Raw genomic sequence first — 21143 nt, 5'->3', positions numbered from 1 at the left:
TGCGCTGGACCCGAATTTGTTCATATGCTTTGTTTTCTATCTCATCTAACTATTATGTCGTATACACACACAAAAATGACTTTTATTTAGTTGCTTGTTTTTCACATATTGGTTAACAAAAAAAACTTCCGTTCACTTTGTTAGGAATCAAGGTATGATAGCACATGAGAGTGCAAGAATACCTTGTATAGTTAATCGTCATAATGACTTTACGTCTCCTCCCCTCCTGTATGTTTGGTAGAGACTGTTTTGTTGGATTCTTCTTTTTAATGAAATTCGCAAATTCGCTTTTTTCTTAAAAAAAAGGGTGTTAAAAATGATCTCACGGATAGCATTTAAAAAAATTATATTGTTATTTAATCACGTGGTAACCTTAAGAAATGCTGTGAATGGGACATTAAAGCGATGCAGGGTGTGAACAAGCAAAAGTTTATTTCCCAAAATTTAAAATAAAATCGAATGATAAAATATATCAAAGGGAAATGAAGAAAGCAAGCTAAACATAAAACAAGCAAAACACCAACTTGTAGTGGATGAAGCAGTAACTGTGATCTACAATAGCATGCATCTGGGCATTTATAATGTTACAGTATAAACTTGAGAGACTTCTGTGTGTGTGTGATGTGACTCCATTCTCCGACCCCCACTGATGGTGAGAAGATAACCCTCTTCACGTGCCGATTACCCTACCTTCCTCTCCTCTCTGTCCCCATCTACTGTTGTCTCTTCGTAATATTCATAAATGAGTGACTGTGTGTGTCATGTGGGTATTTTATGAATTTCTTGCACAAATTACGTTCCATGTTTAAATGCTGTTTACCATTTAGATGAAACAAAAGAACTATTTCTTTAATAGTCAGGAAAATTGTTAGGTATTCAAAAAATGATCTCAGATTTTTTTCTTAAATCTAGTTGGCAACGTATGATTCATTTCACTCAAATTGATAATAATAGGGCCGCTCAATGCATATAAACCACCTAATTATAATTATTCATCTATATGCCATGCCATTTGACAAAAAATTTGGAGAACGTACAATAACGGGATCATAAATTCGAATAGTACTTATCTCAAATTTTTTTACCAACACATTAAGACACACGATTGATTTTCATTGGACGATTTATGTATATACTTACAATCTCATTGTTATTAGTGTGACTGGAACTAATGAAAAATTGGCAACTAAGATTTGGGAATAATTTTTCGGCAAAACATTTTTTTTTATGGGGGGAATTTGAGAAAGATGAAAACCAAATGCATCTTTAATCTACCAAATGGTTGGAGTAACACTCAAAGTCTTGTTCGAAATTAGCTAAGTGTGAGATCATCTATAAATTAACTTAACTGATCAAATACCCAGTTGGTTGTAAGAGAATCTATGTTACAAATAGCTCTTAAAGAAGATGCAGACATGTAATAGATTGGTAGCCACATGTGTTGAAGAAAGACATTAGGAGGGAGAATCAATTGGGATTGTGTGGAGGAAAATATGTAACTTGGCTTTTGGGGTAAACACCAAATCTCCCTACTGCTGGCTTCTTTTCTGTTGCATGCTGTATGTTTCTTCTTGTATATATCTTGTATTTTTAGGACAAGTCCTGCTCATGCGATTTTCCTTATCTATCTACTATAGCCTTACTTCTTTCCCATAAATCATTGTGTCTGAGAAACTCAAATGCAAGGCATCTAGTACTGTCTATGGTCTGTACATCCATGCAATATATGGTACAACTAACATTCCTTTGCATCAAATCATGATCATCGAGAATTCATGCAGATACAGATAGATTAGGCATGTGTTGTGCCTGACTTTATTACCAGAACATAGACATCTCTCTCTCTCTCTCTCTCTCTCTCTCTCTCTCTCTCTCCCTCTCCCCCTTTCCCTCCCCCCTCTCTCTCCCGCTCTCCCCCCATCTCTCTCTCCCTCTCACCCTCATAATTAGTCATTACATGCACTGAAATCAAGAACAGATTTAGCTGCAAGCTGAGCTTTAGTTCAGGTACCACTGTCATGCTTTTTATAGAATTAATTTCCCCATGTTTATTTCAATATTTGTTTTCTTGTGACTACCAACTCAAATATTTTTACGTTTCTCTTTCTGTAGCTAAATACTTCTTCTAGGAAGTGAGTTCATACATGCCAAAAATCTTCATTGTCTTATTTTCCAGTAAATTTTCTACTAACAAAATATACCTAAATATATTTGCATCGTCGATGAGCAGTCCGCCTTACTAGAACTACCCGAATATACTTCTAAAAAATTGTAATAAATTTTGCCTACTGAAAAATTATACTATCTTGTATATCCATATTGTTCATATAACACATATATTAATATAAGATGATTACATGTTATGTGTGTTGCATGTAGATTTATCTTGACAAGGGAAGGACCTGCAATGTTTTCGGATAAGTAAGGACCTATTTGTCAAGGAGAATATATGTAGTTGTCAATGAGCATTTTGTGTAATATTTGATATCTTCTTAGATATTTTCACTACACCAAATTGAGTATGAGGTGATGGTTGTTGTATGAGTTGGCATTCTAGCTATCTATCAGGATGACATATATAGCCCTGATCTTCTCCTTGTCTGATGGAAAGTCTGGTAAAAATTTGATATTTATGCTAGCTAGTTGCCATGACAATTGCATGTCAAATAATATTGTCCACAGATATTTTCAAACAAAATCTTCAATCTTCAGGAAATATATATTAAAGATAATGAAATTAAAAAAATCTTTAAATATTTTTTCTGGTTTAGCAGGACTAGCTAGGCCTCTCTAACTCTAATCATAATTTTTATGACTTGTGAGCAAGCAGAGTAATGGAGCATGCAGAGAACAAAGTAATGTCTCCACCAGCGGCAGCATCATCCTCCACAAGAAACTCACGGGGCTCGCTTGAAGTCTTCAATCCATCGACTTATAATCGCCCGAGTAATTACCAAGTCTTCCGGCCACAATCTTCCTGGAAAAACTGGACTGACAAGAGCACTGAACCACCGGAAAATATCTCTGGCAGACATAATGATGCCTCTGATAAGGTCACCTCATGGATGGCACTCAAAGACTCAACACCACCGCCACAGTTGGTGATTAACGAGGGCCTTAAATCCCCCATTGGAGGTGGTTCTGTGGCTCAGAGAGCAGCAGAGTGGGGATTAGTACTGAAGACAGATGATGAGACTGGAAAGTTAAAGGGTGTCAAGGTGAGAAACTCTGGTGGTGATGAGCCTAACAATAATAAAACTGTTGCTTCGACATCGAGAAAGAACTCAAGTACCTCAGTTAGAAGCTCTGGTGATTTATCCGATGATGGAGGTAAGAAAATTATAGGAATATCTGTAGACAGAGTACATGCCTTGGAATATCTAATAAATGGTGTACCAAAATATGTTGTGATAGTGTACCATTCTGTTAATAGTCACATTGTCTCATTATTATTTGGGGGATCATCTCACATATGCTTGATATTTCTAGCATTGTTGTAATATATGAAATTAATGATCAGAACTTGTATTTTTCAGTGCCAAATTTTTGTCTGAGATGAGTTCGCCTTATTGATATAAATCTAATTATGCAGATAAAGGGATTCCGAGGGTGTCTGAAGACTTGAAGGATGCGTTATCAGCCTTTCAACAAACATTTGTAGTATCAGATGCAACAAAGCCAGATTATCCAATACTCTATGCAAGTGCTGGTTTCTTTAAAATGACTGGCTACACACCTAAAGAAGTTATTGGCAGAAACTGGTAGGTATCTTCATAAAATTGTATCTAGTGGCTGAAATTAAATTTTAGTAATGGTCGATTACATAAATTTTACTACACGATCCCTACTCTAATAGCATCCGAACCATCAAACTCTTGTTACCAAGAGTAGAGGGGTATCCGTTAGGGAGTAGTATATTAATGCATTGAAAATATTAGTAAAAATAGTCTTTGGGCAGTCGATTCATGCAGGGTGCAGATACGAATCCAGAAGATGTGGCAAAGATCAGAGAAGCACTACAAGAAGGGAAGACATATTGTGGGAGGCTGTTGAATTACAAGAAAGATGGGTCGCCTTTTTGGAACCTTCTCACCGTTTCTCCTATCAAGGATGAAACTGGCAAAACTCTCAAATTCATCGGGTCAGTTGCCTGTCATTGTTGCTATTTCTTAAAGCATACATAAAGTTGATATGTATACTACTATAGTGCCGACATTATCTTATCATAGTTATTATAGTCCTAGTAGACACTCTCTAGAAAAATTTTATATAGTTGCTCATTTTGTGGAAAAAAGTGGATATCAAAATATAAATTTTGGATGGTCATCTGATTTATCACAATTCTGTAGCCTGGACGTTCAGTAGTGAAAACCAAATTCAAATTTTACGTGTTTTAAAAAGTAGTGACAAAATTGACGATTTTAAAGAAGAGAAGAACAAAAATAACTGACAGGATACTCCACTGGCAATCGGATAACGAGCATATGCATTTACCAGTGGAGTAGACCAGTAGTGTGCGTTTTGTGGGATACCCAACTGTCAAATGGGCATACATTTGCCTATTGGCCCAAGTGCCCGACCTTGTAAACTGTAAAGAAGCTAAATGACTCAAAGTGATAAGTGGCAGACTGGCAGTGGCAATGCTATTCTTATTCTCAGCTGCAAATAATTCATGTATTTGCTAGATTCCACCAAATCCCACCAAGATATGGATAACAACAAAGTGGGTCTTTGTTTCTTCCTACCCCTCCACCGTTGGATGAGTTCTGATCAATAAACATGACAAACTAATAATAGAATCAGCAGCAGATTCTTGGACGCTAGCATCTTTAATTGTCCAATTTGGGCCACATAAAATTTATGTCTTGATATTGCTAGATTTTTTTATCTTGATACCGATGGGTCTGGTGCGGACCTGCTTAGTTCCCTTGATTTTTTATCATTCTCCCACGACCTTTCAGAATTTATACAACCTGATACGAAACAGCTCCCAATCTGAAATAAACCTGGATAAAGATTGTCATTTGCTTCGACAGTTGCTGTCCTAAACGACTCAGTCCAAAGCCTTCCATAAAAACTTAGTACAATTATATGAATATTAATTATTCTTTCAAAAAGGACTTTTTCTGACATTTAATGATGGAAACGTCGTCATATAGTCGACATCTATACATTTTTCCTGTCAATGGCAATGGTCAGATAAACTCTGGGCGCTTATGCACAACCCGTCAGTTATCAGGTCATAACCAACCGTAACTGACTAACATTTAATCGTAAATATATTAGCAGGTGTCTGTTTTCTAACACACAAACCCACTTAAAAATGTATAACCAGCCTCATGTATCGAAAATAAGTACTTGTTGTTAAACTGTCAAGAATTTGTTAGAACTTGCAGTATATTGAAAGAATCATGAACTTATTTCTAAATAATTGAATGTACAGAATGCAAGTGGAGGTGAGCAAGCACACAGAAGGTTCTAAGGAGAACATGCTCCGTCCCAATGGATTACCTGAATCTTTAATTCGATACGATGGTAAGTACTCGTGTATTGAACCATAATTATTTGAAGAACAAATTGGCAAAGTTTGGAAATAATTAACAGAGAATTAAACAATGCAGCTCGACAGAAAGAGATGGCATCGACTTCTGTAACAGAACTATTGGAAGCAGTGGAAAGGCCTGAATCAATGAATGTTCGACCTCTAATACGAAGATCATCTGATCAAGGCACTGACAAGGATCAATTAGATGGTCTTGGCAAGTACTATACAGCTGTTACGACAGCTCCTCCTCCTAGGAGAAACTCTCATGCTGGTATCCGGACCTCAATGCAGAGGATCAATGAAGTACCGGATAAAAAACCAAAAAAGACTTCGCGACGCCATTCTTTCATGGGGTATGTGCTACATGCAAGCATAACTCACAAGCTAATATAATCGTATATTTTTAATTAGTTAGACATGCATATATCAACCTTTATGGTTTACCTACAGGATTATTAAGAAACGACGAGCTAGTAATGAAAGTGATGATCATCAGTTCAAAGATTTATCTCTTGAAGATGGAGAAGATGATGATGACGACGACATCAGTGTGCCAAATGGTGATGATGAGCGACCAGGAAGTTTGGATGACAAAGTAAAGCAAAAGGAGAAAAGAAAAGGACTTGATCTTGCTACTACTCTTGAACGTATCGAGAAAAACTTTGTCATTACTGATCCAAGACTGCCTGATAATCCTATAGTAAGATCATGCATGCAATTCACTATCCTTATGCTTACTTGATTCTATATTTCCATGTGTTATTATTATCTCTAGTTTCTGATATATTAAGGATTTTTCTGTTTGTAAGAATCGACTAAATTAAATATTGAAAATATATTGACAATCGATGGCTGTTTATTTTCCAGATATTTGCATCAGATAGCTTCTTGGAGTTGACAGAGTACAGTCGTGAAGAAATCTTAGGAAGAAATTGCAGGTCCAAATTTTAGACTGGTTTATTTTCAGATTTAATGAGTTAATGCAGTGAATGTTGCTATTTTTTTGTTTGAGAAAGTAAGAAAATTTGTTTTTAGCCCTGCCATGTAATGTCATAAGCTTGACTAGACATTTTCTAGACGCAAGTTAATCCATAAGATTTACATATTATAACTTATATCATTGATCCCGGGTTGAATGATCTCATATGTACTGCTCTTACAGGTTTCTTCAAGGGCCTGAAACTGATCCAGCTACTGTAAAAAAAATAAGAGAAGCTATTGATAGCCAGAAGGAAGTTACTGTTCAGCTTATCAACTACACCAAAACTGGTACTTAGTATTTCTTTACAATCTCAGCTTCATAATGTAGTCTAGACACCATAGCTACCAACATGTTCTCTGTTGCCAATTTTATAATTCATCTGCCTAGCAATGGATTTTCGAGCAAGGGGAAGTATAATGCCTTGCAAATTTGCAAGATCTGGAAAACTTATTAACAGTATTCTATTTTGTATTTCGGATACATTTAGATTCATATACATGTGTCGCTAATTTTGCATCACTCTGATTATGTTAAATTTTTATTATCTAGGCAAAAAGTTCTGGAATCTGTTTCATCTGCAGCCTATGCGTGATCATAAGGTATTGTATAGGAGTGATCTATTTCAGTTTAGCAAATGCTCGATTTCATATTTATGATTATTTGTAATGTCGATATGATTATATGCGCAGGGAGATGTTCAGTATTTTATAGGGGTACAACTAGATGGAAGTCAGCATGTCGAGCCACTTCACAGCTGTATACCCGAGACAACTGCTACAGAGAGCGCAGTACAGGTCTTAACAATAGGAACATTCTCTTGTTGTTCTTTGTAACTAGTAATTGACTCTGCACATTACATGATTCATTTTTGTACAAATTTTAGGTGAAAGAAACTGCAGTGAACGTTGATGAAGCAGTGAGAGAACTTCCAGATGCTAATTCGGTAATTATTCTAGTAATTACACAATAATTGTGATTGTGAGGTGGTGCTTAGTCATTGGAATATGATGTTGACAATATCTGGAACAAAATCTCTATTGCAGAAACCGGAAGATTTATGGAGAAACCACTCGAAAACGGTTCATGCTAAACCTCATAAAAAGGATAGCTCTGCTTGGAAGGCTATTGAGAAGGTATATGTACGGGTTTTTATGTATTTTACTACTGTGAAACTGTGACGAAATGGTTCAAATGACACAATACTGTCATCCAACAAAAATCGCTTCATTCCTGTCATGTGTCTATCTTATATCTTGAATGTTCGATCTGTGTCATATATCTGAGAAACTTGAAAGTTGAATATTGTTATTCCAGTTGTGACTATTATATCTTAATGATCTCTTCACTTGGTCCATCTTCAGATTCTTGATAATGGAGAACAGCTTGCTTTGAAGCACTTTAGGCCAGTAAAACCTCTGGGATCTGGTGACACCGGAAGGTTTGTCAATTTTGCTAGCTAAATTATGTTATTTTTTACAAAGTATTTTGGAGTTTGCTGATTTACCTGAACAATATGGTTGGTCTTGGGTACTGTAACTGATGCAGTACTGAAACGATGAATAATCTTTAATCCTAAATAACAAGCATAATTTTAATTGATAAACCCTGAAATATGAGATTTAATGACCTGTACATGAGAAATTTTTTAACACCCTGAATTAAAAAGGCAAACCTTGAGTACATAAGAAAGAATTTTTCAATTCACAAGAAAAGATGAAGAGAACTCTTAGGTATATGTAATTCAATAATAGAATACATATGTTTACACAGGAATGTAAAAACGCTAAATAAAGACATCTTAATTAAAGGTCCGTGACATACGTATGATGCAACATACTATCATCACTTTTTCTGCTGGATAGCATTAATCCTAGATTTTTGATGAAAATGCAGGGGATTACTGTATCTTTCAGCGGAAAAATTACTGATTTTAGGATTTTTACCATCCAGCAATTTTTTCCGCTAAACATATGTTGCTTATAACTGATTATTGTGTTCCATTGATAAAGTCATATTAAAACAGATAATACGGTAGCTCAATTCATTGCCGGGTGGGATATGGGATGTTAGAAATGAGATGGTCTAAGCAACTTCTCTCCAGGATCATATAATAGTTTTATTCAAATCTTGATTTATGCTCATAAATATTTCTAGTTTAAAAGAACAAGGAGAAATAAAAAGTTTCATGAGCTCACATAGAAAAATCTATCACCCTTCATCAGCCAACAGAGGAACTCCTCAAGTCACACACATATAAATAACCGTATATTAAACTGAAGCACTAGTTCGTACGTACGTCGTTAGTTATTGTTGTTGCTATTTATATGATTTGTCAGAAGCTTGATCACTATCACAAATTTTTTTTTGAATTCAATCATTTTAGTTAAAATCAATTAGTGGAACGCATTAGCTGTTCTCTTTCAGGTTAGGCAGTTCTAGAAAATCACGACTCAAACTACTTATCGCTGGAGTAAAACCAGTTTTTTATTTGGTAATTTGGTTCCACGTCACAATCAGGTAACAAAGTACCAAAAACACAGGAGTCTGATGTCAAGCATTGCCAACTAATGCAATACGAAAGCTCGGATCAATCATCATTAATCCTCCAAAACAAGATTGAATTTGGAAGCACTGTTCCGAGTTCAATTGATAAATTATTGAATCCACCGGACTCTTACACGAGCAATCATTTTAACTCCTTGAAACCACAAATCAATACTTGAATCCACAAGGGAGAATTCTTGAATGAATAAGAGAAGATGAGAAAGCTCTGAGGGTTTTAAATTCAATAGGAGATGATAATTGGATATATCTACCGCTGCTTCCACACAGTTGTAATTCCCTTATTTTGGCATGATCATGCCTTATATCCCTGCATGTGCTGCTTGCAACTGTAATGAAATCCAATTTTCACATAATCATGCGACTCACAGAAAAAATCATTCCTGCATCTGTATATAAATCTGTAAACAAAGTTTACATGCTATTGAATAAGAGTTTATTTGTGTACAAGTTAGTTTATCCTCCCTCAGATTTTTAATAAGCAAAGAACCTGTCTTTTTGAAATGACAGTGTGCATTTGGTGGAATTGTGTGGTACGGGTGAATATTTTGCAATGAAAGCCATGGATAAAAGTGTGATGCTTAACCGCAACAAGGTATAGAAATTGAACTTCAAAATCTGTTTCCATTCCTAAGTTTCTGTTCCAGATCTAGCCTCAGCATAATGTTCTTTCACTGGACTGTGATAATATAACTGTAAAGACAAAGCCGTTTCCTTTTACTGAGCATATTAAAAATCTTTAACTAAGAAAATATTAAAAGTATTTCCACATAGACTATCTTTTTTATTCAATTTCAAGTTAATCTCTCTGTCTCTTGGTTATGCTTACAATTTTTCTTTTCTTTTCTTGATTTTTCTCCTGCAGGTCCATAGAGCTTGTGCAGAAAGAGAAATCCTAGACATGTTGGACCACCCTTTTCTTCCTGCCTTGTATGCTTCATTTCAGGTGAGAGATGGGACTTTTATTGAATATGTTTTGCGGGTATACTTGTGTTTACTACAAAGGTAAACTAGAGCTGCAGGAACTCAATGTATACCACCAAATTGCATAATACTTTTAACCTAGCCTATTAATAAATTCTCAATGTAAAACTGTATTACTGTTTAGTTGGTAAATAATGATTTCATCAAATAATTTCTCACTTATATGAAATGAAGCTTGTAGTAAGAACAGTGTTAACATAAAAAGATTAGGCTATCTCTCCGGTTCATGTAAAGTCTTCTAGACAGTAATTAAAAACTATGCGTTGTCCAGACTAAAACAGGAACTTGATTCTAATTTACGTGTCTTGCAGACCAAAACACATATTTGTCTTATAACTGATTATTGCCCCGGAGGAGAGCTGTTTGTGCTTTTAGACAGACAACCAACAAAGGTGCTGAAGGAAGATGCTGTAAGGTAATATCAGAAAAGATGATTTTTGGCATATTAGATTAGTGCCTTGCTGGCTATAAAATCTAAATTCAGTATGCAACCAATCATGTATACGCCATCCGCGGCGCTCTCTTTAAGAAAACTAAGTCAAAAATGTGATTTTTGTGGAAAATGATATAAATTTGATTTTGTTTTGATATCCTCTTGCATGCAGGTTCTTTGCTGCCGAAGTAGTTGTGGCTTTAGAGTACCTTCATTGTCAAGGTACGGCTCACTTTCATTCTGTCTATAATATCTTCATGGTTTGGCTCGCTGAATGAAAGTAGATGACTTTTCTATTGTGTTTCTCATCAGAAAAATCCATAGTAAATTCTTTTTTAAAAGATTATTAAGTAAGAAAACCTATGATGTTTCCAATTAAGAATCTGACTGCACTCTTTCTTTTGTCAATCAAATTTGGAAGTATCAATAACATATTAAAGAAGGTTACAGAAACATTCTCCTAGATGTGTCATTGTCAATCAAATGCTTAATTTTATTATCCATCAAAGAAAATAGAAAAAGTATCATATGTGTGACAAGTTTCCTGTCTGTATTTAAATTTCTACCCAGGCATTATTTACAGAGATTTGAAGCCTGAAAATATTTTGATCCAGCAAAACGGACACGTGGTGTTAACAGATTTTGATTTGTCCTGTTTAACATCCTGCAAGCCACAGGTGTGTCTGCTATTCCTTGCTTTAGGCTAAGTTCATTGTATCCTTGTTATATTGTTAATTTCTTGCCTAGGATGTTTTCAGAAGTGAAGTTCATGTTTTGTTTGTAGCTTTTAATTCCTGAGATCACTGATAAGAAAAAGAAAAAGAAGAAGACTAAGGATACAAAAGAACTGTACCCTATCTTGCGCAATACACATCAGAAAGGTCAACCGGATCCCATCTTTATGGCTGAACCAATGCGAGCGTCAAACTCTTTTGTTGGAACTGAAGAATACATAGCTCCGGTTTGTTCTTTTATAAAACACTGTTGTTAGGCACTTTTCTTATTAAATGAAGATTCACAGATATCTGTTGTTTTCTAAATTTAAATCTTTTATCCATAAGACAACCTTGTAAACAAAAGCAAAGCACTTATCTCTGTCTCTCATCAGAGCATTCTGATCTTCAGGAAATTATATCAGGAGCAGGTCATACTAGCGCAGTGGACTGGTGGGCTCTTGGTAAGTTACTTTTGACTCAAGTATAAATATGGATCTTTCATACTCACTAACACATGGTCTTGAATATAGATTACCTTTGGATTAAGTTATCAGTGCCAAAACATAGATGATATGCATATTTAGAAAGAAACAAAAAGATGATATGCATACTTATAGAGACGTCTAATATGTAATTTGTTAACATCATAACTATCTAGGCTGATACATTATATATTACTGTAGGGGTTCTTCTATATGAAATGCTCTATGGATATACACCATTTAGAGGAAAGACCAGGCAAAGAACTTTTGCCAATGTTCTGCAGAAAGATATTAAATTTCCAGGAAGTAAAGTGGTAAGTCTGTTTATTATGGTACTTTCCAACAATATTATACATACTATAAGAGAAAGAAATGATCTGAAAGCATATATCGAAGAAGTATCATCTGTGATAGTAAAGTACTCTTCATTCGTACAGGTGAGTCTTCAGGCAAAGCAGTTGATATATCGGTTGTTACACAAAGATCCTAAAAACAGATTGGGAGCTCGTGAAGGTGCAAACGAAATTAAGCAACATCCATTCTTCCATGGAATCAATTGGGCTCTAGTTCGTTGTCAGGTATTTTAATTAGGAACCATAACACGTGCATTTCTCATGGTTCACTGCACACTTCATTGTTTTGTTGGTTTTCATGAAAGAAAATTTAAGTGGCTAACATATGCAGTATTCATTTTACAGAGCCCTCCTAAGCTTGATTCTCCTCTTTTCGAGCTGATAGAAGCGGAAGCAAAAGCTGAAAAGGTCGATCCTGGGCTACAAGATCTTCAAACGAATATTTTCTAAATCACTCCTTTATGCTCCATTCTAAGTGCAGCCTGTGCGAACTGCCAACATATAAAAGTCTCCGGTTCATGTTCTGATTTTCTTGAAGATACATATTGTTTTAATGCATATATGTTGCCACATTGAGCCTGTTCATTACTTTAATATGTTACGGAAGTTCTTGGCAGTACAGGAAAACTAATGTATATGGTGTTTACCTGGGTAGTAACACTCTCTGTAAGCAGATATTTTAGGGAATGAAGTGGTGGTACCATTGTTATAGTTTCTTCCTCAAAATTGTTGATAACTTGATACAAATTCTCATAATAAGAAGTAATGTACATAAGTTGCCAGTATTTTCATAAAGATCGTGGATTGTTAGAATTATATTTGCTATCCTTTACTTTTCGTAATCTAGCATCTTTTATAATATTTTGAAACTGGAAACTAGGGTCAGATGCATACAGCTTTCAGAGAATGTTTCCTCTTGGTCACAGGATACATAGGTTTTAATAAATTTTCGAAAACTTGCAGTCAATGATTCCTCTTGTAACCTTACATATCTGACTGCATCAGCTACTGAATTAGCAAAGTTTTCTCACATAGTAAATTGTTCGTTACAGACCCTGCACAAAAATATCCAGATCACAAGAGTATGGTAGCACATGATTTTGTTGGACCATGAGAAATTTAAGATCATCCAAATCATCAACTTTAGCTTCTAAGAATCAAGTCTTTCATTATATGACCTTAAGCAATTCTTGACATCTCCACAGTTGCTCGATGCTTCTCATTCGTGATTTATCATTCTTGTATGATCCTCTCATAGAAAATGTCATTACCATCTTTACTTGAGTCATTCTTGCTCGAGTCAGTAGGATTATAAGTCCACATCTTCTTACTGTATATAAATCTGATAAATTGTTGGCGTAATGTGTTACCTGGGATCGCGTTTTACTGCCTAAACTGATGTTATATTACAAGTCCTGTCAATTTTTCATCTTAAATATAAACAAATTACCTGAAAATAGGGCTAGTGGTTCTAACAATTGATTCTCATAACTTTATCTCTAATTCATTTCATCAGTATTACTTATTCCTTTATTTTTCTTGGAGTGATCCATTTGATCATGTGATATATTCTTTACTTCACCTGACAGATGATGGTTTGTCTAAAGTTGCATAAGTGAAAGCAGAGCAAACACTTTAAGCTTTAAAGCACTCGAATTTAAGGTTTAGTAGCAAAGCTTATATTTAGAAAGGGATTATATGCTTTACAGAAATGGAGAGAAACCAAAGAATTTTACTTAAGAAAACCTTCAAGAAAAGGATATGTGAGAAACTTTGGTACGAAAAACTGCTATAAGTAACTTCATGATCTCCTCTCACATAATTGGCATTACTATTTTTTCTTCGATCTGAATGCATATGAAAATGAGACGCTCTGGAGGTTTACGGATTTTCTTAACTATTGGATTGATTTCAGAGATTTTTCAGACAGCTCTAAGTGCCCAGCTATCAACAAAAAACAAGGTACATTCTAGTTCTTACATTTCCTATAACTCATATCTTAGAAACAATATATGTTTGTATGTGTTACTTCATATGTTATGTTTGTCTGTGGTTCATATCAGGGAAATTGCAGCTATGCAGTTACAGTAGAAACAACTTGTACCAGAGGTGCTGAGACATCCAACCATGTCAGCTTGAGGTTTGGAGACGCAAAATCAAATGATATACTTGTGCACCATCTTAACTCGAAGCACCTACGAAGATTAGATCCATTGCAGCCACAAGTTCTTGATGATATTCCTAGAAAACCATTTCAAGCCTGCATGGTGGATCAGTTTCAAGTTACAGGACCGTGTGTTGAGTCGATGATCTGTTACCTATACTTAAAATTAAATGGAAATGATGATTGGAGGCCGGGTTTCGTGCAGGTCAAAGTGTTTGAAGGATCCCATTTCAGCTCTGATTATTTTTATGTTCGTCGATACCTGCCCAGGCATGTTTGGCATGGCTCTGATATGTGTGAGACTGAAGTTACTCCTTTTGGAGTCAAGTACAAGAGGAAAGTGTTGGGAAAGAAGCATGCTTGAACATTCATGACCTAGCCCCATATTTTCCTATATTCTGTGGGTTTGTTCATAGGCAGAAAAATGCAAAGATCTGTTTAAGTTACAAAATAGTTGAATAATATGATTTCTCATATAGCTCTAGCTTTGATATCAAGTCTATACAACACCATAATAAGATTAGAACACTTTCTATGTTCTCTGAAAAACATTATAATGCATCATTAATCTGTCAGAAAATGTAAGAGGAACTAACACTTCAAGATTCAGAAGTTCCGTTATGTGTACACATGTGACTTGAAAAGAAGTGACCGAATCTGCTATATGACATACAACACTTTGTACTAGATTGCCTATCTACTTAGAAGTTTTCCTTGTGGAATTCAAAGCGACTTGAGGTTTCCAAGCTAAATTCTTCACAGAGCTCCCTGAGTGGTTTTGTAAGTGTAGGACTTCCACAGTAGAACACGCCTGAAAATTTAGCAAATGTTAAGGGTCTGGGAAATGGAGATAAGTTAAATGATGGCCACAAAAGTGTAATAAAACAAAAAATTACGTCTGTATAGCACAGTAAGATCTTTAGTACTTAAATTGTACAAATATATTACCTATGATATGTTTATCATGGGTCGTCGCTAAATCAGTAAACACCTTTCTCCAGTTTGGTCTTGCAAAGTGTGTTATTATCTGTGGTGCTTTTAATTATTAGAAACAAGCTCAAGTCTACAATAATGTAAATAGGAGCATATCCAGTGTAATAATGTTATACCTTACTATTTGAAACGACATCAACACCCTTTTTAGCACGTTCCAAAGACTGAACCATTGTTATGAGTGCAGATCGAGCATCGCCTTCTTCATATACACTAGTCAGATAGTTATGCATTTCGATTATATGCTGCAATAGCAGAAAATTTGTGAGAGAAGCTTTCATGTGATAAGATCATATATAAGAATTCATGCATTTTGAAAGTTAAAAGTTTCATTGATTGTGGTAATCTAAAGCCCTTTTGTGAAGCCTGATAGACAAATTTATCTTGGAAAAAATGTGAATCCCAATGAATTTGCCTTTTACGAAGTGAGGGACTATATCATTAAATCCAGATAACCTAGTAATATTAGTATTTTCAGAACATACATTGACGTCTTGTTCTGCAACATCATCCATTACGCCTTTGAACCATTCAAAGGAGCCTTGTTCTCTTGTCACCCAATAGAAGTATGCTCGATCAGGAATTTTTGCATCAGCCTCCTCATCAAAGTCCTGCAGTAGTCGAAAATGCTCTGAATTTACTTTTTGTCCATGTATCCAAATTTCCGATCTAGACAATTGAAAGTCATCAAGCATTTGACTTACCTGTTTCTTGTAATCGCCAATGTTGTTTAAAAGGTCTTTTAATATGCTGATAAAGGGAGTTGCTCCTATTCCTAGGCCAATAAGTAAAAGTACGTCATATTTCTTGTAATTCTGAGCTGGTGCACCGTAAGGTCCTTTGATGATAATCGTTGGGAAACTGCACCAAAGGATATGAATTAACAATAATATGGATTAATCAAAGTATAGCAGCTTAAACTTGCTTACTCTTGATCTGAAGATGATTCTGGCTCAATCTGCAATGGGCCTGACTTGGGCACGCATTCCGCAGCTGATGAGCGTGAAGCTAAGCTTGCAGATCTGACATTTGATCTTGTTTCCATTCTTACAAGATTTCCTTGTCTTGGTTTCGCGTCTTTGACTTCACAGACCTGTTATTTGCATGCATTAGAACTCTTAAAGGAAGCTCGAGTCAAATTGATTTGAAGTATAAAAAGATTAATAAACAGAATCACAATATAAATAAATATAAGAAATTCTTGGTAGCAGGTTTAATTGTCTAAACTACAAATTGATAATAAGGCCTGTGGATTCATAGGGGGGAGTATGAATTTTAAGTCCATCAAGCTTAAGTTCAGAGCGAATATAAAAATGTACCATACTTACCTTCGCAAATCTGTCTTTAAGTTCAGTGGTCCAGTCTCCCAGAGTACGAATGTGAATACTTAGGTAGTCATCTCCTGGTGCAGAAGTAATTGAGAACGGATGCCTGTTTTCGTCCATCAACGTGGTTTATTTGCAAAAGAATAATAAATGAAACATATCGATGTTAACTTCATATATCTATATGAATGTTGCTGAATATATAATTGTTGAACATATACCATTCAAAAGGCGAAATATCTGGACACTTGACAAAAAGGTACATCCCACTCTGGTACTTGAATGATGGAGGTTTGCTCATGTATAAGGCTAACACATTTCCCGTGTATATAATAGCCTGCATATCATTTACAGATTAGTTACGTTGATATTGTATCTTCAGTAGTAATCATCGATCATGTGAATCTGATGTGTTAATCCAACCTTTATGATCTGGACATCAAAATTGAGATCGCGAAGAACCAAAAGCCGTTCAGTTGCATAGCAAAGTATTGGAACTGTGATATACATCCACGTCTACACAGAAAACAAATTGTTTCAGATGCATTAGCCTAACTGATAACTGGAAAAATATGGAACTGTAGCTAATAAGAAATAGAAGATTATAACGGTATTACTATGTTTGTAGCTAGGACAGATCTGTGTAAATGTACTAATGTGTGGACAATTCATTTATGCTCAAATTTTGGCATTCCTCTTAAAAGATCATGACATGTGTAGATGAACGTACCGTCTTTTCCTTGCCAATGATTAACATGGTGCCATGAATGTAGAAGAGGATATAGACTACCGCCAGAAGATGATGTGAGTACCAGAAAGCATTAAAACCAGCTAAGTGATGGAATATCCATGGCAATTTTACAACATTCCTTCTGAATGCATGTGTGGCTAGAGTGAATGAAAAAGCCATAATTAAAATCATGAGCACGCCGGTTATACCTGGAATGGTCATTACAATGTCCATATAAGATGGCTGCTTGTAGTCGAAGCTTGGTCCGAGGGTACTCATAAATAATGACCGAGAACAACTTGACATTCTCACAAGATTGCAAGTAAGATGAAACCCTGTATGTACAGCAACCCCAATGGCGACCCCTAATGCAATAATTTTGTGGAAGTTGATGTTTTCATCAAAAGGTATAAAGGTTCCAAGAAATGATTCACGGATTTTAGTTAATGTTCTTCTGCATACAGGAAATAGAATGAGAGCCATGTTGAACTTGAGAGTCTCAGCTGCACCCTTGGCAAAGCAAACACAATAGCTACAGACTAAGAAACTTGGTTTCTTTTTGTATTCTTGAAACTTCCAGGCAAAGAGTTGAGCATTCACGTACAACCACAAGAGCATTACCCATATTTTCTGCCAGTTTTCATATGTTTTTTCCAAGGCTAAACTTCCATATTTACCTATTGCACCTCTGTATCTTGTAGGTATCATGGTTCTTGCAAGTGATTGTGATTTCTTCATAGCAGCGCCACCGGAGTTGCCTCCTTCTTGATTGGCCAACCCCCCTCTTAATATTGCTTCAAGTTGCCACATCTGTTTGCACAAAGAAAATTAGAAGAGCTTTAGGAATTTCGACAACACAACTCTGGGGCCATAAGGGGCCATCAGTCTGAGCATGTAAATTACTTCAGTGCTACTTTTAAGTTTATAAGCTCACCTACATTTTTAGAATGTGGAAGTTCATGAAGACGACCTTAAGCCTAACTAAAGTATTAGATAGATCACATTCACTTGATCGGAAAGGAATGGGGAGAGAATGGAATAAAAAGTTATAAACACAAGGGAGTATAATTTTTTATAATGAAGATTGTACAGAAAATGAGGAAGAATGAGAATGCTCTTACCTCTATATAGCCCAAATGATCAGGGTCCAGTTCTTCCATGATGACAGCTGCATAGCGGCCAGCATGTTTCTTGAAAGTTCCGAGCTTGTTAGCCGAAGCACTCATTATAAGTACCTTCCCCATGACAATAGCTAGTTAGATGAGTTCACTTGTGATTAATCATAAAAATGCAAAACACAGAACAATTATAACGGCTATAACTTCCTCACCTCTTTCACCTCTTCCTCAGATAACCTACCGTCACCATTCTTGTCACACCTGAAAAACTACCATTGTTACATTTTCAGGCTATGTTGCAGAAATAACTTGTGGACAAAGCTGAAAAACTATGAAGTAACGCCTGCACATTACATTTTATCTTCCTTTGACACAAGGTGTTATAAAAATACTTTAGAGATGAGTTCCTTACATATCAAAGAATATGCTAAGCCTTGTATCACTGTCTTGTAGTGCAATGTCTTCCCAGAACAACTTCAGTTGTTCCAAGTCTATCCCATTTTCTGTATTTACATCCCTCCGCCTTGCCAACGTATCGAATAACTCTACTGCAAAGTCTCTGCTCTCCCCCATTCCTTTTTAACCGAAAAAATAAAAATCACGAGCAGCTCAAAAATAGAAATACAGACCATAGCCAACAATAAAATGAACCAAAATTTGCACCGACAAATAACAAAAGGTTGTATATATAGTATTTACCAACACAAACTCCAAATTTTTCTCTACTGAGCTTTCCATTGACTGCCATTTGATGAAAACGATTCTCCACATTGTGCCAACCATCACCCTCTTTCCCTACTTGTTTTTTATCAATAAATCGGACACTATTAAGGCCTCTAAGCGCTCCAGAATGAGGGGCGTGCCTATGGCCAATGCCTTTAGATGCATTCCTAGAGGCTTTAAAGGTACTAGCAATCCTACCAAAAGTGCTTTTGCTTACAGATTTAGGCAATGTCTGACGCGTTTGATTTTGTGATTGCGGTGACGCCATATTGTTCTGCTCATTGTTCAATTTATCAATCTTAACGCCCTGAAGAACGACTTTTTCAGAATCGCCTGGTCTCCTACGTGTATGCAAGTTATCCATGAATGCTGCAATGATTTCGTTTTCCTCTGAGTTTTAGTATCGATTTGAAGATTTTTTCGCAAAAGATGGATAGTTGCAAGTTGCATGGTGTGAAGAAAAGTGGTGGAGGTGAAAGAAGAGAGAAGAGAAAGGAGGAAACATCGTCAAACCAAGAAGATAGCAAGCAAGGACAAATAATATATCAATGTCACAATGTTGGTTTAGTTAATTCTTTTCTAAAAATAGAAAGACAATAACGAAAATTCTGTTAAATAATCTACACATAAAAAGGGGCAACGTGTCTCTGCATGCATAATTGTTCAATATGTGTCTCTGCATGCATAATTGTTCGAAAGATGTTATTTTGTATGACTGTCAAATGTGTATTTATCATAGTGTTATGATACATAAGGACTGAGGCTAATAATATTTTAAACCAGGTGAAACACATACTTGGAAAATAATTTTGCTCATTTGCTTGCTACTTTTATCTCAATCTCTTTTCTCCTATATAAATCAGTTGAAACCTGCATTAGCTAAAACTTAAAGCCATCATATCTAGTGCTCTAGGATGGAAGGAACAGGGTACGTGGGTGTCACCGTCTCTCGCCTGTATGAGCTTAATCCACCAAATGTACTCTGAGGATCACGGGCGCTCATCTTTGGAGCATTAATTTGCCATTCGTGCCACTATAAATTGTGAGAATATTGGGGGTGGCAGGAATCGAACCCGAGTCCTCCGCCAACCTGGCTCTGATACCATGTCAAGGAACCAGTTACTCTAAAACCTCAAGGTGTTAGAGAAAGGCCCTTTCCAGGATCTTATATTCTAACAGTGGGCACTCGAAAATCCTTCTACCTTGGAACATTTAGTTATTATATACGTTTTTAACCCCTCAAGATCTTTTAGAGTGCTGCAGGCAGTAAAGAAACCAGGTTCTGGTGATAAGGCTCCACCACCAGTACTTGTAAAACTTGCCAAAACCTTAGCACCTTGATAGTTTGATGTTTGAGTTCTGAAGTAACTCAAAAGCTCAGGCACGGTTGTACTTGAGTCTTACACGTAAAACTGCAAGTTTACGTGGTCTATGACATAGCCATATCTACTCTGAAGATCCTTATAGTGGCGTTGACCTTGATCACCATCAAATGGAGCCATTGAAGCAAAAGATATAACATTGTTCCTCTTGAGGGTTGTTATGAGCCTTCCAATGCACTCAGCAAGCAAATGTACGTGGAGATGCCTTCTGAAAGACAATGGAAAAACAGTGGTGCAATTTAGTTGATTACCATTATTCACCTAGACTATGGTGCTAGTCTTGCACCTGGACCATCACCATATATTATAAAGACGTGCAAGTTTAGCTTGCACCCATTAAACTTCCACTCTCTGCAGCTTCTGGCAACCTTGCTAATGATGACACTACATTTTTATTACGATGAGTTTAAGTACCAAATCTGTAGATCATAGGTCTGAAGATATGTTGTGCTTGTATGCCATGTACAAGTCACGAGTCACCTACAAACTAAAACAGACGGAGATCATGGCTAAAACGCAGGTAAGTAAACTCTCTGCATTCACCATACTCCATACATATCCGAGGTAGAAAATTGTGAGTTACCCATATCAGATTTTGATCGGGGGAGGGAGTGAGCAAGCGAAAGAGATCTGGTTGTACGTGTACTATTA

At 36.0% G+C, this 21143-nt stretch overlaps 3 protein-coding genes across 6 annotated transcripts; 2 read left to right on the top strand and 1 right to left on the bottom strand.

The window, feature by feature from the left end:
* The first annotated feature begins 1377 nt into the window (after positions 1-1377).
* Positions 1378-12873, top strand: LOC108218656 (phototropin-1). Of its 4 annotated transcripts, none has more exons than XM_017391696.2 (24): positions 1378-1512; positions 2831-3330; positions 3593-3761; positions 3959-4141; positions 5444-5535; positions 5622-5898; positions 5996-6245; positions 6413-6483; positions 6708-6814; positions 7077-7126; positions 7217-7321; positions 7411-7470; positions 7571-7660; positions 7889-7965; positions 9600-9684; positions 9955-10035; positions 10385-10488; positions 10679-10728; positions 11077-11183; positions 11291-11467; positions 11632-11683; positions 11906-12018; positions 12142-12282; positions 12403-12873. In XM_017391696.2, the coding sequence occupies exons 2-24, from the start codon at positions 2835-2837 to the stop codon at positions 12505-12507; spliced, it is 3042 nt and encodes a 1013-aa protein (XP_017247185.1). In that variant the 5' UTR covers positions 1378-1512; positions 2831-2834; the 3' UTR covers positions 12508-12873. The 4 variants fall into 4 exon arrangements, with proteins under 4 accessions (XP_017247185.1, XP_017247183.1, XP_017247184.1 ...); XM_017391694.2 differs by lacking the exon at positions 1378-1512 and adding an exon at positions 1540-1559; XM_017391695.2 differs by lacking the exon at positions 1378-1512 and adding an exon at positions 1821-2007.
* A 1047-nt stretch (positions 12874-13920) lies between these two features.
* LOC108218035 (embryo-specific protein ATS3A-like) lies at positions 13921-14585 on the top strand. The gene is made up of 2 exons (XM_017390958.2): positions 13921-14019; positions 14121-14585. Exons 1-2 carry the CDS (start codon positions 13921-13923, stop codon positions 14583-14585), a joined length of 564 nt encoding a protein of 187 aa, XP_017246447.2.
* A 173-nt stretch (positions 14586-14758) lies between these two features.
* Positions 14759-19587, bottom strand: LOC108217724 (putative respiratory burst oxidase homolog protein H). The gene is made up of 14 exons (XM_017390604.2): positions 19087-19587; positions 18800-18962; positions 18600-18648; positions 18391-18504; positions 17270-18079; positions 16963-17055; positions 16761-16876; positions 16543-16645; positions 16144-16307; positions 15919-16075; positions 15700-15825; positions 15331-15459; positions 15170-15248; positions 14759-15032 (listed from the first exon to the last, which is right to left on the bottom strand). The coding sequence occupies exons 1-14, from the start codon at positions 19472-19474 to the stop codon at positions 14923-14925; spliced, it is 2601 nt and encodes an 866-aa protein (XP_017246093.2). The 5' UTR covers positions 19475-19587; the 3' UTR covers positions 14759-14922.
* Positions 19588-21143: the final 1556 nt, after the last annotated feature.

This window comes from Daucus carota, chromosome 4 (assembly GCF_001625215.2).
Source record: "Daucus carota subsp. sativus chromosome 4, DH1 v3.0, whole genome shotgun sequence".
Lineage (NCBI taxonomy): Eukaryota > Viridiplantae > Streptophyta > Magnoliopsida > Apiales > Apiaceae > Daucus > Daucus carota.
The sequence above is the reverse complement of the archived record's forward strand: the minus strand, read 5'-3'. Positions and strand labels throughout refer to the sequence as shown.

Excerpts from the sequence above, each read along its gene's own strand:
- LOC108218656 (XM_017391694.2), top strand. Across the intron at positions 6,246-6,412 it reads GACTGCCTGATAATCCTATA|ATATTTGCATCAGATAGCTT; the intron begins GTAAGATCATGC and ends TTTATTTTCCAG. Across the intron at positions 11,468-11,631 it reads CTGAAGAATACATAGCTCCG|GAAATTATATCAGGAGCAGG; the intron begins GTTTGTTCTTTT and ends TCTGATCTTCAG.
- LOC108218035 (XM_017390958.2), top strand. The coding sequence starts at position 13,921 with ATGAGACGCTCTGGAGGTTTACGGATTTTCTTAACTATTGGATTGATT. Across the intron at positions 14,020-14,120 it reads AGCTATCAACAAAAAACAAG|GGAAATTGCAGCTATGCAGT; the intron begins GTACATTCTAGT and ends GGTTCATATCAG.
- LOC108217724 (XM_017390604.2), bottom strand. The coding sequence starts at position 19,474 with ATGGATAACTTGCATACACGTAGGAGACCAGGCGATTCTGAAAAAGTC. Across the intron at positions 16,877-16,962 it reads TTGATGTCCAGATCATAAAG|GCTATTATATACACGGGAAA; the intron begins GTTGGATTAACA and ends AATGATATGCAG. Across the intron at positions 16,646-16,760 it reads GATATTTCGCCTTTTGAATG|GCATCCGTTCTCAATTACTT; the intron begins GTATATGTTCAA and ends GGACGAAAACAG.